General features: G+C 36.9%; 1 protein-coding gene across 1 annotated transcript; it reads right to left on the bottom strand.

The window, feature by feature from the left end:
* Positions 1 to 896: 896 nt before the first annotated feature.
* LOC139044322 (olfactory receptor 4D10-like) lies at positions 897 to 2,158 on the bottom strand. The gene has a single exon (XM_070503741.1). It carries the CDS (start codon positions 2,096 to 2,098, stop codon positions 1,163 to 1,165), a length of 936 nt encoding a protein of 311 aa, XP_070359842.1. The 5' UTR covers positions 2,099 to 2,158; the 3' UTR covers positions 897 to 1,162.
* Between the last annotated feature and the right edge of the window lie 16,139 nt (positions 2,159 to 18,297).

Below are 18,297 nucleotides of genomic sequence, written 5' to 3'. Positions count from 1 at the left end.
GGTGGAGGTGGCAAGCAGGAAGGTGGGGTTCAGAGGAAGGTCAGGGTAAGGACCCTGCACAAGGTCACAGAACTCATAATTTTTGAGGTCTGTATTCTAAATCAAGCTGTGCTAACTTCAAGACACCTGCTCTCAATCACTGGATTGTGGGCTTTGGATGGAAAAATCTTCAGATAATAGTTATTTAGTTTATCACATAATAGAATCAGAGGAGGAACTTAATTTGAATGTGTTTACTTCCTTAAGATTTGATTACTTTATGAAAGACCATATAGAATCCAATGCCCAATCTGTATTATTTTCTTTCTCTCTTTCTTTTTTTTATTTTAAAGATTGGCACCTGAGCTAACATCTGTTGCCAATCTTCTCTCTCTTTTTCTTCTTCTCCCCAAAGCACCCCAGGACATAGTTGTATATTCTAGTTGCAGGTCTTTCTGGCTCTGCTATGTGGGACACTACCTCAGCATGGCTTGATGAGTGGTGTTAGGTCCATGCCTGGGATCCTCAATGGCAAAACCCTGGGCCACTAAAGTGGAATGCATGAACTTAACCACCCAGCCAAGGGGCCGGCCCCCTGTATTATTTTCTAATATGTGTCTCAGCTCCCTTCCTGGGAACAAGTTATGTACTTGGAATGTCTCAGCATATATATATTTTACTTTTTCTTATTGATATTTTTATTTAGACAACTGGAGATTCCCATGCAGTTGTAAGAAATAGCAGAGAGATATCCCACCTTAACCCATTTTCCCTCAATGTTCATTTCACAATCTATATGTATATCAAAATTTCAAGTTGTACATCTTCACCATATGCCTTTTTTATCTGTCAATTACATCACAAAGGAGCTGGGGAAAAAACCCACAATAATTGCAATATGATAAAATTGTCTGAGTTTATTTCAATTCTGATTCCTTTATTTCTTGCAAGGCCCTATTGCAAAAGCAATGAACACCTCTCCAGCTAACAATTTGATTTCTCTACTTCGTTTTAGAACATTAAACCCATCTTTTTACATTGTTATTGCAGCCTGATCCAGAATCTTTGAAAATAATGTGTATCTTAGTAGAAATATAAAAACTATTTAGAAATCCTTTAGTCAATACATTTTATTTGATGGACAAACATATTCAAAGGTGATGAGAAGGAGTGAGAGACCAGCCTATACCTTGTCAGAAGGCAGAAATCTTCTCTTCAGTCTCCTCATGGCTGACTTCATCTCCTGGTTCCTCAGAGTGTAGATTAAGGGGTTCAGCAGAGGGGAGATGACAGTAAAGGTGACGGAGATGGGCTTATCGGTGGGGAGGGCAGTGAAGGGCCGGGCATAGACATAGATGCAGGGCACAAAGTGCAGGGTCACCACAGTGATGTGTGAGGTGCAGGTGGAGATGGCTTTCCTCCTGCCCTCCCCAGCCTGAGACCTCAACATCATTAGGATGACTGTGTAGGACACAAACAGGAAGATAAACCACAGTGTAGTGACCAGTCCATTATTGGAAATCATCAGCAGCTCAAGCATAAAAATGTCAGTACAGACGAGTTTGAGGACATGGGGAACATCACAGTAGAAAGTGTCAAGAACATTGGGTCCACAGAAGGGGAGGGGCAGCAAAAGGGCAATCTGTACGATGGAGTGGACAAAGCCCCCCACCCACGAGGCCACTATTAACCCAATGCAACGGCCTCTACTCATGATGGTCACGTAGTGCAGGGGCTTGGAGATGGCCACATAGCGATCTAATGCCACCACTGACAATGAACATGCATCCACCCCTCCAATGAGGTGGAAGAAAAACATCTGAGTAAAGCAGCCATTGAAGGAGATGGTCTTTCTCTGTGACAGAAGGTCCACCAGAACCTTGGGAGCTGTGATGGAGGAAAAGCAGATGTCGGCAATAGACAAATTACGGAGCATAAAATACATGGGGTTGTGAAGGCGAGATTCAAAAGTCACAGTGACCATGATGAGAAAGTTTCCAACCAGAGTTGTCACATACACAAAAAGTAGGAAAAGAAATAAGACCCAGTTCAGTTCTTGATTCTGGGTTAGGCCAAGGAAAATAAATTCTTTGACCCTCGTGCAGTTTTTTAGCTCCATTGAGTCAACTTCTTTCTCTCTCTCTTGTTTCAAGCTTCTTCATTTGAAAAGACTTGGCTGTTTATTTTGTTTTCTTCTCAAGCACTAAGAATACAATTCAGAATGTTCCTCGCGTGGTTGCGCTGTTTGTGATTTGTTGTTTTGTCTAAATTTTTAAGATTGCAGTCAGTTTGGTGATCAAATCAAATTATCCCATGTAAAGTCATTCAATAATTCTGTTCCTATAAAACTATTTTTGAAAAGAACAAACTTTATGTTCAGCAGTGATGTTTACATAACATTTTATTTAATTTATTTTAGTTTTCAAGTTTTGCTATTGTTTTCTTCCCTCCAAATATATCGAATGTCCAAAATGTCTGAATCATAAACAGAAAGATAAGTACAATGTGGTTCCAGCCACTGTAGACTCATAGTATGAAAGTTTAATATTCATATTAGCGAACTTTCTGTCGACTTCCACAGGGTCTTGTCTTGCTAAAAAGAAAAAAAGAGTATCATTCTGTTTCTTACTGCAATGTTGCTGTGGCATGAGTCAGTTTCCTTACTGTTGGCTGTTTTATGTTGAATTTCTTAAAATTGCCACCTGTTATTCCATATATGTAGCTTTTCTTTGTCATTACCTTATACGAATCAGAATTTTTATTAATTATTTTTAAATATTTAAAATTTATTTTTAAGAAACACATTGAAACAATATATAAATACAAATATCAAAGAATATCTTTAATTTCTTTTATTGTGATAACACTTAAACATGAGAGCTGCCCTCTTAACAAATTTTTGGGTGCCAATACAGTATAGCCACAGTGCTGCACAGCAATTCTCTAGAACTTATTCATCTCACGTAACTGTTGTGATCCTTGCTTGAGTGTGGGGGAGAGAATAAAGATAGTGACCCACTTTTGAAAGGTCATCCATACTCTATCAACCACACTCTCTTCTGCCTCTTTCTCTGTGTGGATCAAAGCTAAGAGAGTGGAGGGTTCACACAGGAGGGAGAGATGTAGATATGTTTAGAATAATACCTATTTTTTATAAGCTGTTATTGGTCATTCTTAGGAAATTTTATAATTATTACTTATTCCACCTTATACTTAGCAAGTCAACATTTATTGCAATGTTCAAATGTATATGAACAAATGGGACCACATTGTCAAAGTGTTTGCAGCTTAGCGAAAGTGAATGATTTGTATAAATTGATGAACATAATGCATGATAAAATGTAAAATGTCAAGAGAAAAGTAGAGATTGATTTGGTTGGGATAGGAACTATGCTAAGAGATATAATGATTTCTATCAGTAATAAAAGCTGCTATTTTTTGAGTGTTTACTGTGTGTGAAGAGTTATGAAATGTTGACATTGAATTTTCACCACTATCCTTTAGAAAGTATTAATGTTATTCCTGTTTTTCAGATGGAATATAGTGTGAATCTATGTTTGACTGAAGTTAAGGAAAAGATAGAAATAGGATGGAAAAAACATTGTTTTGTTTGCCTCTTCAATCTTATGTATATAGGGTCTCATTTTGTATAACAAGAATATTTTGGGGTGCGCCTGATAGCCGTGTGGTTAAGTTTGCATGCACTGCTTTGGTGGCCCCAGGTTCACTGGTTCGGATCCTGGACACGGACCTATGCACTGCTCATCAAGCTATGCTGTGGCAGGCGTCCCACATAGGAAAAATAGAGAAAGACGGGCACAGATAGTAGCTCAGGGCCAATCTTCCTCAGCATAAGAGAGGAGGATTGGCAGCAGATGTTAGCTCAGTGATAATCTTTCTCAGAGAAACAAAACAAAGAAAAGAAAATTTGGTAAAGTCTGTCTGAAGATAAGAATTTTTCAGAAAGGGGTTCTGGAAACCCAATTTATGTGGAGCTTAGTCTGAGACTATCTCATCAAGAAGCAACTCAAATGATGACAGCAAACGAATGATGCCCTCTCTCACACTGAGTGGACCACATTTCTGAATCCCTCTTAACATATCACCTCTCTTCCAATAGTTAACACCCACCTTTGTTGTTTCTGTCACTGAGAAGATCATCTTGGCTCTGAAGCATTTAGTATACCTGGAAAATATCAAAGTCAAACTATTCATACATAGTTTGTATAATCAATAACAACATCTCAATGTCACTATCGATAACTTTAACCTTAGCTAAATCTTAACATCTTTACCTAATACCTTTGATCCTGAAACTCCAACTACAAATTGTATGTCATCAGGTACAGACCAGAATAAAACACTAGTGACACTAGTGACGTTAATTCTTGAAAATATTGTTTCTGAAGGCAGAGCCTCTTGGAAGACTAAATATCTTAGTGTCTTTATTCTCCTTTCAGGAAAGAAAGGGCAGATTCAAAGAATCACATCTTCAAGAACTTCCTCTGTGTCCCTATCTTACGTGCAAATCCCTCAGCCTCAGGCTTAATGTGAGAATTGCAAAGGGAATAATATTGGACAAGGAAGTGGAATTCAGTGCCTGATTCTGTTGTTGGTGATGAAGTTTCAAAGGGAGTTATTAAGAAGTTACTGAAACATTCACATGTGTAAACACACATTCACGCATACACAGACAGACACATTTTGATTGATATCCAAATTCTTTAGAGGCAGTAGAAGAAATCTATCTGTTTATCCATAGCTCAATAAGAACTTTGTTAAAACATGCCAAATACTGCACCTGAGAGAGAAAAAGGGTCCAGTTTTCATTGCTTGTAAGGCTCAGAGGACAGTATATACAAATCAGTTTCATTTTGATTGTCAAAAATCTCAAAAAAAAAACTGCACCTCAAATCCTTTGCTACCAGTCTAGTTTCTAATTATATGCAGAATGATTATAGTCTCATGATGTTGCTCTAAGTCTCTGCATGTAGAGAAACAAGACTTAGATGATGTTTGGGGAATGCACGTTTTTCCTTTTTTCCAACACTCTACTCAAATGGAAACTCTCAATTTGGATACATCTAGATAAGTATGTTAGTAAAGCTGTCTACAAAATCATAATAGTTACTTAAGATTACCTGAATTTATTGAATGATGTGATCTTATATAAAATGAACTTCCACTGTTTGCAGAATGCTGATGGGTTTGGATTTACTTGCTTTTCCATTTTGTTTTAGTACTGTGAACTAGCCTACACAGATTAAAAAGTGCATGATGCAGGTTATGTGTTTGAGATGGGTAATTCCTCCCCCAACCCAGCTTTACTGAGATTTAATTGACATATATCATTGAGTGTGTTTAAGGCATATAATGTGTTGATTTGATACATTTATAATTGCAAAATGCTTATCATCTTAGTGTTAGCGAACACTTTCATCACCTCACATAATTACTCATTCTTTTTGGTAGTGAGATCATACTCTCTTTTAAACTTTCAAGTATTGTTACCATATTGTTAACTATAATCACCATCTTTACATTAGATCCAAAACTTATTCATCTTATAGCTGGGAATTTGTACAATTTAACCAACATCTCCTTACTTCTCCCCATCCCCAACACCTGGTAACCTACATTCATTCTACTCTGTTTCTATGAGATCAGATTTTTAGGTTCCATATATATATGAGATCATAGAATATTTGTCTTTGTTTGACTTAGTTCACTTAGCATAATGCCCTCAAGGTCCATCTGTGTTGTTGCAAATGGCAGGACTTTCTATTTTTTGTGACTGACCACACCTTCTTTATCCATCCATCCATTGGTGGACACTGAGATTGCTTTCATATCTTGAATGTTGTGAATAATGCTGCAATGAACATAGAAGTGCTGATACTTCTTCAAGACCTTAATTTCATTTCCTTTTGGTATATATCCAGAGATGGTATTGCTGGTTCATATGGTAGTCTTATTTTAAATCTTTTGAGGAACCTCTCTACTGTTTTCCACAGTGGTTGTACCAATGTATATTTCCAGCAGCAGTGCACAAGGATTTTCTTTCCTCCACATCCTCACCAACACTTATCTTTTGTCTTTTTGATGATAGCCATTCTAACAGGTGTGAACTGATATCTCACTGTGGTTTTGAATTGCATTTCTCTCATGCTTAGTGATGTTGAGCACATTTTCATGTACCTATTGGCCATTTGAATACCTTGTTTAAAAAAATATCTATTCAGTTCCTATGCCCATTTTTAAATCGGATTGTGTGTTTTTTGGTATTGAGTTTATCAGTTCTTTATGTGTTTTGGATACTAACAGCTTATCAGATACATAATTTGCAAATAATTTCTCCCATTCTGTAGGTTGTCTTCTCATGTTTTGATTGTCTCTTTTGCTGTGCAGAAGCTTTCAGTTTGATGTAGTTTCATTTATTAAGTTTTTCTTTTGTTGCTTGTGCTTTTGGTGTCATATCCAAAAAATTATTGACAAGGCCAATGTTGAGGAGATTTTCCATGACTTTTTCTCCTAGGAGTTTTATTGTTTCAGGTCTTATGTTTAAATATTTAATCCATTTCAAATAATTTTTCTGAGCTGTGTAAGACAGGGGTCTGATTTCATTATTATGCATCTAGTTATCTAGTTTTTCCAGTATCATTTATTGAAGAGAGTATCCCTTTCCCATTGTACATTCTTGGCTTCTTTGTTGTAAATTAATTGCCTGTATATGCATGGATTTATTTATGAGCTCTTGATTATGTTCCATTTATCTGTATGTCTGTTTTTATGCCAGACTATACTGTTTTGATTATTAAAGCTTTGTAGTATAAAGGTTGAAATCATAAGTATGATGCCTCCGAATTTATTTTTCTTTCTCTCAATTGCTTTTTCTAATTCTGTGAAAGATGTTATTGGAATTTGGATAGGGATTGCATTGAATCTGTAGATCTCCTTGGGTAGTATGTACATTTTACAATATTAATTCTTACAATCCATGAGCATAGAATATCTTTGTATTTATATATATCTTCTTCAATTTCTTTCGTCAATGGCTTATGATTCAGTGAACAGATCTTTCACTTCCTTGGTTAAATTTCTTCCTTAGCGTGTTATTCTTTTGATTCAATTCTAAATGGGATTGTATCTTTGAGTTCTCTTCTGTTAGTTCATTATCAGAATATAGAAATACTACTGATTTTTGTAAGGTGACTTTGCACCCTGCAACTTTGATGTAGTTGTTGATTATTTATCATAATTTTCCAATGGATTCTTTAGGGTTTTCTACATATAAAATCATCTAATCTGCAAATAGTGAGAGTTCCACTTCTTCATTGCCTATTTGGATTCCTTTTATTTCTTTTTCTTGCCTAATTGCTCTGGCCCAAACCTCCAATACTATGTTGAAGAAGAGTGGTGAGAGTGGCCACACTTGTCTTGTTCCTGTTTTCAGAGGGATGGCTTTCATTTTTTCTCCATTGAGTATGATGTTGGCTGTGGGTTTGTCATATACGGCCTTTAATATGTTGAGTTACTCTCCTTCTATAAACATTTTTTTTTGAGGAAGATTAGCCCTGAGCTAACTGCTGCCAATCCTCCTCTTTTTGCTGAGGAAGGCTGGCCCTGAGCTAACATCCATGCCCATCTTCCTCTACTTGATACATGGGAAGCCTACCACAGCATGGCTTGCCAAGCAGTGCCATGTCTTCACCTGGGATCTGAACAGGCAAACCCCGGGCTGCTGAAGCTGAACATGTTTACTTAACTGCTGTGCTATGGGGCCGGCCCCTATATATATTTTATTGAGAGTTTTTATCATGAATGGGTGTTATATCTTGTCTAATGCTTTCTCTGTGTCTGTTGAGATTATTGTGTGGTTTTTATTCCTCATTTAGTTAATGTGGTGTATCACCTTGATTGATTTACAGATGTCAAACCATCCCTGTGTCTCTGGTATGAATCCCACATGATCATGGTGTGTGATCTTTTTAATGTATTGCTGTTTTCAGTTTGCCAATATTTTGTTGAGGATTTTTGCGTCTATGCTCATCAGTGCTATTGGCATGTAATTTTCCTTGTTTGTGTTATCCTTGTCTTCTTTTGGTATCTGGGTGATGTTGGCCTCATGGAATGTGTTAGGAAGTGTTCTGGCTTCCTCAATTTTTTGGAATAGTTTGAGGATAGTTAATAAATCTTCTTTGAATGTTTGGTAGAATTCTCCATAGAAGCCATCTGTTCCTGTGCTTTTATTTTGGGGGAGGTTTTTGATTACTATTTCAACCTCTCTACTTGCGATTTGTCTATTCAGATTCTCTATTTCTTCTTGATTCAGTTTTGGGAAGTTGTAAGAGTCTAAGAATTTATTCTTTCTTCTAAACTGTCCAATTTGTAGGCGTATAGGTTTCCAAAGTATTCTTTTATAATCTTTTGTATTTCTGTGGTAGCCATTGTAATTTTTCCTTTTTCATTTCTAATTTTATCTATTTGAGACTTCTCTCTTTTTTTCTTAGTGAGTCTCCCTAAAGGTTTGTCAATTTTGTTTATCCTCCCAAAGAACCAGCTCTTTGATTCATCGATCCTTTCTACTGTCTTTTTTGTGTCAATATCATTTGTTTCTGCTCTACTTTTTCTTTTTTCCCTCCACCCACTGAGTTTGGGCTTTATTTGTTCTTCTTTTTCTAATTCTGTTAGGAGAAGTTTAAGGTTGCTTATTGGAGATTTTTATTGTTTGTTAACATGGGCCTGTATTGCTATAAATTTCCATCTTAGGATCACTTTTGCTGCATCCCGTATAAGCTGGTCTGATGCATTTTCATTTTCCTTTGTCTATAGTATTTTTTGATTTCTCCTTTAATTTCTTTAATCATCCATTTGTTGTTCAGTAGCATATTGTTTAGTTTCCACATTTTTGTCCCTTTCCCAGCTTTTTTCTCCTAGTGGATTTCTAGTTTCATAGCATTATGGTCAGAAAAGATGCTAGATATTATTTCAATCTACTTAAATTTATTGAGGCTTGCCTTATTTCCCAATATATGGTCTACCCTTGAGAATGTTACATGCGCACTAGAGAAGAATGTGTATTCTGCTGTTTTTGCATGGAGTGTTCTATACATATCTCTAAAGTCCATCTGGTCTTTTCATTTAATTCCACTATTTCCTTGTTGAATTTTTGTCTGGATGATCTATCCATTGATTTAAAAGGAGTGTTCAGGTCCATACTGTTATTGTGTTGTTGGTAATATCTCCTTTTAAGTTTGTTAACAGTTGCTTTATGTACTTTGGTACTCCTGTGTTGGGTGCATAAATATTTATAAATGTTAATTCTTCTTGGTGGAGTGTCCCTTTAATCATTATATACTGCCCCTCTTTGTGTCTCTTTACCTGTTTTATCTTGACATCTACTTTGTCTGATACAAGTATGGCAACATCTGCTGTCATTTATTTGTCATTAGCATGGGATATCTTCTTCCATTGCTTCACTCTGAGACTGTGTTTGTCTTTGGGGCTGAGATGTGTTTCCTGGAGGCAGCATATTGTTGGGTCTTGTTTTTTAATCCATCCTACCACTCTGTCTTTTGATTGGAGAATTCAATCCATTTACATTTAGAGTGATTATTGATATATGAGGGCTTAATGCTCCCCTCTCATTGCTTATTTTCTGCATTTCCCTTTTTTCTCGTCCCATGTATTTTGGATTACCAATTGGGTTAAGTAGTTTTCTATGATGATTTTCTTGATTTTCTCCTTATGTCTCTGTTTTAATTATTTGTTTACTGATTACCATTAGGTTTATAGAAATATCTTATAGATGAGCTAGTGCATTTTTGATAGCCTTTTATTTCATTAGACTAAACCAATTCCATCTCTTTCCTCCTCCCCTTTTAGGTTATCATTGTCATATCTTTTTCCATCTTGTGTTGTGAGTTTGTGTTAAAATGACAAGATTATATTTATTTTGGTGTTTTCCTTCCCTTTATCTTTAATGTTATAGTTAAGTGTTTACTAATCTGTTCTAATAGACAGCTGCATTTTCCTGATTATTGCCTACCTATTTATCTCCTGGCTCAGGGCTTTGTAGCCCCTTTCCTTTTATTTTTCCACTATGAGGGCCTTACTGAGGATTTCTTGTAGGAATGGCATGTGGTGATGAACTCCCTTAGCTTTTGTTTATCTGGGAAACTTTTTATTTCTCTGTCATATCTAAAGCATATTTTTGATTGATAGACCATTCTTGGCTTAAAGTTTTTGTTTTTCAAAATTTTGAATATATCATTCCACTTTCTCCTAGCCTGTAAGGTTTCTGCTGAGAAATCCACTGAAAGCCTGTTAGGGGTTCCTTTGTTAGTTGTTTTCTTTTGCCTTGCTTCCCTTAATATTTTCTCTTTGTCATTGACTTTTGCCAGCTTTACTAATATATGCCTTGGAGAAGGTCTTTTTACATTGATACAGTTAGGAAATATATTGGCTTATTTCACTTGCATTTCCAACTCCTTCCTCATGTTTGGGAAGTTCTCTGCTATTATTTCTTTGAACAAGCTTTCTGCTCCATTCTCCTTCTCTTATCCCTCTGGAATACCTATAATCCTTATGCTGCATTTCCTAATTGAGTCTGATATTTCTCAGATAATTTCTTCCTTTCTTTTTAATCTCAGTTCTCTCTCCTCCTCCATCTGAAACATTTCTATATTTCTGTTCTCTAAGTTGGTAATTCAATCCTCCATAATATCAGCTCTATTGTTTAGGGAATCCAGATTTTTCTTCATCTCATTCATTGTGTTTTTCATCTCCACACAGTTCTGATTGGTTCTTTTTATAGTTTCAATCTCTTTTATGAAGAAGTTCCTCAATTCATTGAACTGCCTTTCTGCATTTTCCAGTTACTCGTTGAGTATTTTTTTAATGATAGTTATTTTGAATTCTCTGTCATTTAGGTTGTGAATTTCCATGCTGTTGGGGCTGATTGCTGGGTACTTGTCATTTTCCTTCTGTTCTTGAGATTTAATATCTTCATACAGCTTGATGGCCTGGATTTTTGTCTCCATCTCGTGATATTATCTTTTATTTTTTTTAGGAAGATTAACCCTGAGCTAACTGCTGCCAATCCTCCTCTTTATTCTGAGGAAGACTGGCCCTGAGCTAACATCTGTGCCCAGCTTCCTCCACGTTATATGTGGGACGCTTACCACAGCATGGCATGCCAAGCAATGCCATGTTCACACCCGGGATCCAAACTGGTAAACCCCGGGCTGCCAAAGTGGAACATGCACACTTAACTGCTGTGCCACTGGGCCGGCCCCTCATGATATTATCTGTTCACAGTTTCCAACTGCCACCACTGGGTGGGATCAGGCACTGTGTATTCTGAGCTTGCCACAATCTGCAGCTCCCTAGCTCAAAACAGACTCCTTTTCTGTTTGTGTGGCACTCTGGCCATTTGCTGAGCTAGATCACTGGGCAGGGGGAGGGGCACTTTCTTTCACCTGTGTGATCCCCTCAGCTGCTGGCTACTTTTCTCTCTGTGCGGTGGTCTGTCTGATGGCAGAGCTGGAGTGCTGGGCAGGAGGAGGGGCACTTTCTGTTAAGATTTTTCTACTTTCTTTTAGTCCATTTTGGTAACCTATAATTCCCATGAAAATTATATACTTTAGTATATCCTGGAAATTTTAAAAATTACATTTCAACGCACTGAGTCTTTACTTCTTTCTCTTGAAAGGCTGCAAGTCCATAGAGTGCATTTGTTTACATGTTCAGTGAGAAAAGTGTAACTCCTGAATGTGCCTGGATCTTTGGGAAACAAAAGGAGGGTGTCTAGAAGAGAATATCTTATCAGCTTCCCATAAGATAAGTATCTTCATGTCTTTCAAAATGAGGAACTGTAGCTGTAGCATCTTTGGTCCCCTAAAGTGAGCAAAAATAGAAGTTTCACACTTTATTTTAATACCAAGAAAATGATGAACTGCACATAAATAATGTAGTGTTATTGACGATCAGAATTTGATTATAAAAATCTGTTTTGTACTAGTGAGTTGACGACAGTCTTCTGTGTTCCTAAAATACATGGCTGACAAAATAAAACTTGTTTACTTTTTACCTGTCTCTCTTTGGAAAAGTCTTTGTGTGTGACTGTGTGTGTTTGCATGTGTATGTGTGTGTGACAGGGACTGATTACCTCATACAGTGATGTGTTGCTTAATGGTGAGGATGCATTCTGAGAAATTCATTTTTAGGTGATTTTGTCATTGTGTGAACATCATAGAGTGTACTCACACAAATCTAGATAATACAGACTTCTATACACCTAGGTTATATGGTATTAATCTTGTAGGATTACAGTCATTAATGTGGTCTGAATTGACCAAAATGCCATTATGTGACACATGACTGTATTTTTAAATATTCAATTTCTTGAGTTCTAAGATGAACTTTTCTTTCATATTTTAACATCCGTGAAATTAAGATTTGTCTTACAATCAATGAGTATATGTGATATGGAAATGCTTCATTTTTACTACTTAGCTGTCATTAAAGTGGCAAATACAGTTTACAGTGGATGACATTTTAAATTCTAATATGGTAAGTATAGTCAATATACAAAATGCTTGAGACTCCATCTCTGAGTCTCTTTTCATAAAGTCTAGGGGCACTTCAATTGATATCAAGTCATCTCACTATTAGCCAATTACATGTGGAATTTATGAGAGTGTTAAATTAGACCTTTACTTCAGATTTGAAGGTCGATTTCATCCTCTACAGAGTTTTAAAGTGGTGACAGCTTGGGACTGGCTTCTCTAGCCCATTGCCCTTGTACTTGAGATTTGTGCGTGGTGTGTTGCTCATTCTTAGGCTTTTGGGAGAAACATGTGGGCACCTTCCCTTGATTGAGCCCTGTCCCACCTCTGACCCTTTTTATTCATTTTTCTCTTTCTTTACCTTTTCAGTCCATACAGCCCCTTCATCTCCAATTGAAGCATTTCTCTTATATTAGTTTCCTACTACTCCTGTTACAAAATTACAAAGAGTTAGTTGTTTAAAACAACACAAATTTATTGTCCTAAAATTCTGTAGGTCAGAAATCTGACATGGGCCTCACAAAGCTAAAATCAAGGTGTTGGCAGGATGCATTCTTTTCTGGAGGTTCTAAGGCAGAACCCATTCTTCTCTTTTTCTAGCTTCTAGAGTCTAGCTACATTCCTTGGCTTGTGGATACTTCCGTCTTTAAAGCCAACCATGTCAACTCAAGTACTCCTCACGTTGCTTACTCTGACCTCCTCTTCTGTCTACCTCTTCCACTTTTTTTTATTAACGTTATGATAGATTACAACCTTGTGAGATTTCAGTTGTACGTTTTTGTTAGTCATGTTGTGGGTACACCACTTCCCCCTCTGTGCCCTCCCCCCAACCCCCCTTTTCCCTGGTAACCACCGATCAGATCTCCTTATCAATATACTAACTTCCACCTATGAGTGGAGTCATATAGAGTTCGTCTTTCTCTGACTGGCTTATTTCGCTTAACATAATACCCTCGAGGTCCATCCACGTTGTTGTGAATGGGCCAATTTTGGCTTTTTTTATGGCTGAGTAGTATTCCATTGTGTATATATACCACATCTTCTTTATCCAATCATCAGTTTCTGGGCATGTAGGCTGGTTCCACGTCTTGGCTATTGTAAATAATGCTGCGATGAACATAGGGGTGTAACGGACTCTTGAGATTTCTGATATCAGGTTCTTAGGATAGATACCCAGTAATGGGATGGCTGGGTCATAGGGTATTTCTATTTTTAACTTTTTGAGAAATCTCCATACTGTTTTCCATAGTGGCTGTACCAGTTTGCATTCCCACCAACAGTGTATGAGGGTTCCTTTTTTTCCACATCCTCTCCAACATTTGTCACTCTTGGTTTTGGATGTTTTTGCCAATCTAACTGGTGTAAGGTGATATCTTAGTGTAGTTTTGATTTGCATTTCCCTGATGATTAGCGATGATGAACATCTTTTCATTTGTCTATTGGCCATATTCATATCTTCTTTTGAGAGATGTCTGTTCATGTCCTCTGCCCATTTTTTGATCGGGTTGTTTGTTTTTTTGTTGCTAATCAGTGTGAGTTCTTTGTATATTATGGAGATTAACCCTTTGTCAGATAAGTGGCTTGTAAATATTTTTTCCCAATTAGTGAGCTGTTTTTTTGTTTCAATCCTGTTTTCCCTTGCCTTGAAGAAGCTCTTTAGTCTGATGAAGTCCCATTTGTTTATTCTTTCTATTGTTTCCCTCAATTGAGGAGTTATAGTGTCCGAAAAGATTCTTTTGAAACTGATGTCAAAGAGTGTACTGCCTATATTCTCTTCCAAAAGACTTATTGTCTCAGGCCTAATCTTTAGGTCTTTGATCCATTTTGAGTTTATTTTGGTGTGTGGTGAAAAAGAATGGTCAATTTTCAATCTTTTGCATGTGGCTGCCCAGTTTTCCCAGCACCATTTGTTGAAGAGACTTTCTTTTCTCCATTGTAGGCCCTCTGGTCCTATGTCGAAGATTAGCTGTCCATAGATGTGTGGTTTTATCTCTGGGCTTTCAATTCTGTTCCATTGATCTGTGGACCTGTTTTTGTACCAGTACCATGCTGTTTGGATCACTGTAGCTTTGTAGTATGTTTTGAAATTGGGGATTGTGATTCCGCCGGCTTTGTTTTTCTTGCTCAGGATTCCTATAGCAATTCGCGGTCTTTTGTTGCCCCATATGAATTTTAGGATTGTTTGTTCAATTTCTGTGAAGAATGTTCTTGGGATTCTGATTGGGATAGCATTGAATCTGTAGATTGCTTTAGGTAGTATGGACATTTTAACTATGTTTATTCTTCCAATCCATGTGCATGGAATGTCTTTCCATCTCTTTATGTCATCGTCAATTTCTTTCAAGAAAGTCTTGTAGTTTTCATTGTATAGATCCTTCACTTCCTTGGTTAAGTTTATCCCAAGGTATTTTATTCTTTTCGTTGCGATTGTGAATGGGATTGAGTTCTTGAGTTCTTTTTCTGTTAGTTCATTGTTAGTGTATAGAAATGCTACTGATTTATGCACGTTAATTTTATACCCTGCTACTTTGCTGTAGTTGTTGATTATTTCTAATAGTTTTTCTATGGATTCTTTGGGGTTTTCTATATATAAGATCATGTCATCTGCAAACAACGAGAGTTTTACTTCTTCGTTACCTATTTGGATTCCTTTTATTTCTTTTTCCTGGCGAATTGCTCTGGCCAGCACCTCCAGTACTATGTTGAATAGGAGTGGTGAAAGTGGGCACCCTTGTATTGTTCCTGTCCTCAGAGGGCTTTCAGTTTTTGTCCATTGAGTATGATGTTGGCTGTGGGTCTATCATATATGGCCTTTATTATGTTGAGGTACTTTCCTTCTATACCCATTTTACTGAGGGTTTTTATCATAAATGGGTGTTGGATCTTGTCGAATGCTTTCTCTGCATCTATTGAGATGATCATGGTGTTTTTGTTTTTCATTTTGTTGATGTAGTGTATCACGTTGATTGACTTGCGGATGTTGAACCATCCCTGTGTCCCTGGTATAAATCCCACTTGATCATGGTGTATAATCTTTTTGATGTATTGCTGTATTCGGTTTGCCAAAATTTTGTTGAGGATTTTTGCATCTATGTTCATCAGTGATATCGGCCTGTAGTTCTCCTTCTTTGTGTTGTCCTTGTCAGGTTTGGGGATCAGAGTGATGTTGGCTTCATAGAATGTGTTAGGGAGTTCTCCATCTTTCTCAATTTTCTGGAACAGTTTGAGGAGAATAGGTATTAAGTCTTCTTTGAATGTTTTGTAGAATTCTCCAGAGAAGCCGTCTGGTCCTGGACTCTTGTTTTTGGGGAGGTTTTTGATTACCGTTTCTATTTCCTTACTTGCGATTGGCCTATTCAGATTCTCCATTTCTTCCTGATTCAGTTTGGGGAGATTGTAGGAGTCTAGGAATTTGTCCATTTCTTCCAGGTTGTTCAATTTGTTGGCATATAGTTTTTCATAGTATTCTCTTATGATCTCTTGTATTTCATTCGTATCTGTTGTGATTTCTCCTCTGTCATTCCTAATTTTATTTATTTGCGATTTCTCTCTTCTTTTCTTGGTGAGTCTGGCTAAGGGTTTGTCAATTTTGTTAATTCTTTCGAAGAACCAACTCTTTGTTTCATTGATCCTTTCTATTGTCTTTTTTGTTTCAATATCGTTTATTTCTGCTCTTATTTTTATTATTTCCCTCCTTCTACTGACTCTGGGCTTTGTTTGTTCTTCTTTTTCTAGTTCTGTTAGGTGTCGTTTGAGGTTGCTTATGTGAGCTTTTTCTTGTTTAGTGAGGTGAGCCTGTATTGCGATGAATTTCCCTCTTAGGACTGCTTTTGCTGCATCCCAAATGATTTGGTATGTTGTGTTCTCATTTTCATTAGTCTCCAGATAAAATTTGATTTCTTCTTTAATTTCTTCAATGATCTATTGTTTGTTGAGAAGCGTATTGTTTAGTCTCCACATTTTTACACCTTTCTCTGCTTTTTTCTTGTAGTTGATTTCTAGTTTAATAGCATTATGATCAGAAAAGATGCTTGATATTATTTCAACTCTCTTGTATTTATTGATGTTTGCTTTGTTTCCCAAAATATGGTCAATCCTTGAGAATGTTCCATGTGCACTTGAGAAGAATGTGTAACCTGCTGTTTTTGGATGAAGTGTTCTATATATATCTATTAAGTCCATCTGGTCTAATTTTTCATTTAATTCTACTATTTCCTTGTTGATTTTCTGTCTGGATGTTCTGTCCATTGGTGTTAATGGTGTGTTGAGGTCCCCTACTATTATTGTATTGTTGTTGATGTCTTCTTTTAGTTCTATTAAGAGTTGCTTTACAAATTTTGGTGCTCCTGTATTGGGTGCGTATATATTTATAAGTGTTATGTCTTCTTGGTGGAGAGTCCTTTTTATCATTATATACTGTCCCTCTTTGTCTTTCTTTATCTGTTTTGCTTTGAAATCTACCTTGTCTGATATTAGTATAGCGACACCTGCTTTCTTTTGTTCATTATTAGCTTGGAGTATTGTTCTCCATCCCTTCACTCTGAGTCTGTGTTTGTCTTTGGGGCTGAGGTGTGTTTCCTGGAGGCAGCATATTGTTGGATCTTGTTCTTTGATCCATCCTGCCACTCTGTGTCTTTTGATTGGGGAGTTCAATCCATTTACATTTAGAGTGATTGTTGAGATGTGGGGGCCTACCACTACCATTTTGTGTCTTGTTTTCCGGTTTTCTTCAATTTCCTTTGTTTCTCGTCCCATGGTTTAATCTGTTCTGATGTAGAGCTGCTACTCTCTGTTGTTGTCCTTCTACTTATCTCCTCTGCTCTTGGTTTTGTAGCCCCTTTCCTTTTTTGGATGTTTCAGGAGTGAGGGTTTTCCTGAGGATTTCCTGAAGAGGAGATTTTGTGGCAATGAACTCCCTTAATTTTTGTTTATCTAGGAAAGTTTTTATTTCTCCATCGTATTTGAAGGATATTTTCGCTGGGTAGAGAATTCTCGGCTGTAGATTTTTGTCCTTCAGATTTTTGAATATATCATTCCACTCTCTTCTAGCCTGTAAAGTTTCTGCTGAGAAATCTGCTGATAGCCTGATGGGGGTTCCTTTGTAGGTTAGTTTCTTTTGCCTGGCTGTCCTTAGTATTTTCTCCTTGTCGTTGACTTTTGCTAGCTTCACTACCATATGCTGTGGAGTTGGTCTTCTTGCATTGATAAAGTTTGGAGATCTATTGGCTTCTGTCACCTGCAGATCCATCTCCCTCACCAGATTTGGGAAGTTCTCAGCCATTATTTCTTTGAATAGGCTTTCTGCCCCTTTCTCCTTCTCTTCTCCCTCTGGTAGACCTATAATCCTTACGTTGCATCTCCTAATTGTGTCTGATAATTCTCAGAGAGTTTCTTCATTTCTTTTTAGTCTTGCTTCTCTCTCCTCCTCTGCCTGCAGCAATTCTATATTGCCATCTTCCAAATTGCTAATTCTTTCCTCCATATTATTGGCCCTACTGTTCAGAGCATCTAGATTTTTCTTAATCTCCTCTATTGTGTTCTTCATTTCCAATATTTCTGTTTGGTTCTTCTTTATCGTATCAAACTCTTTTGTGACATAGCTCCTGAACTCATTGAGTTGTCGGTCAGAATTCTCTCTTAACTCATTGAGTATTTTAATGATTGCTGTTTTGAAATCATCATCATTTAGGTTATATATCTCATTTTCTTTGGGATTGTTTTCTGTGTATTTGTTACTTTCTTTCTGTTC

The sequence above is a fragment of the Equus asinus genome, unplaced genomic scaffold, assembly GCF_041296235.1.
Source record: "Equus asinus isolate D_3611 breed Donkey unplaced genomic scaffold, EquAss-T2T_v2 contig_800, whole genome shotgun sequence".
In the NCBI taxonomy this organism is placed as follows: domain Eukaryota; kingdom Metazoa; phylum Chordata; class Mammalia; order Perissodactyla; family Equidae; genus Equus; species Equus asinus.
The sequence above is the reverse complement of the archived record's forward strand: the minus strand, read 5'-3'. Positions and strand labels throughout refer to the sequence as shown.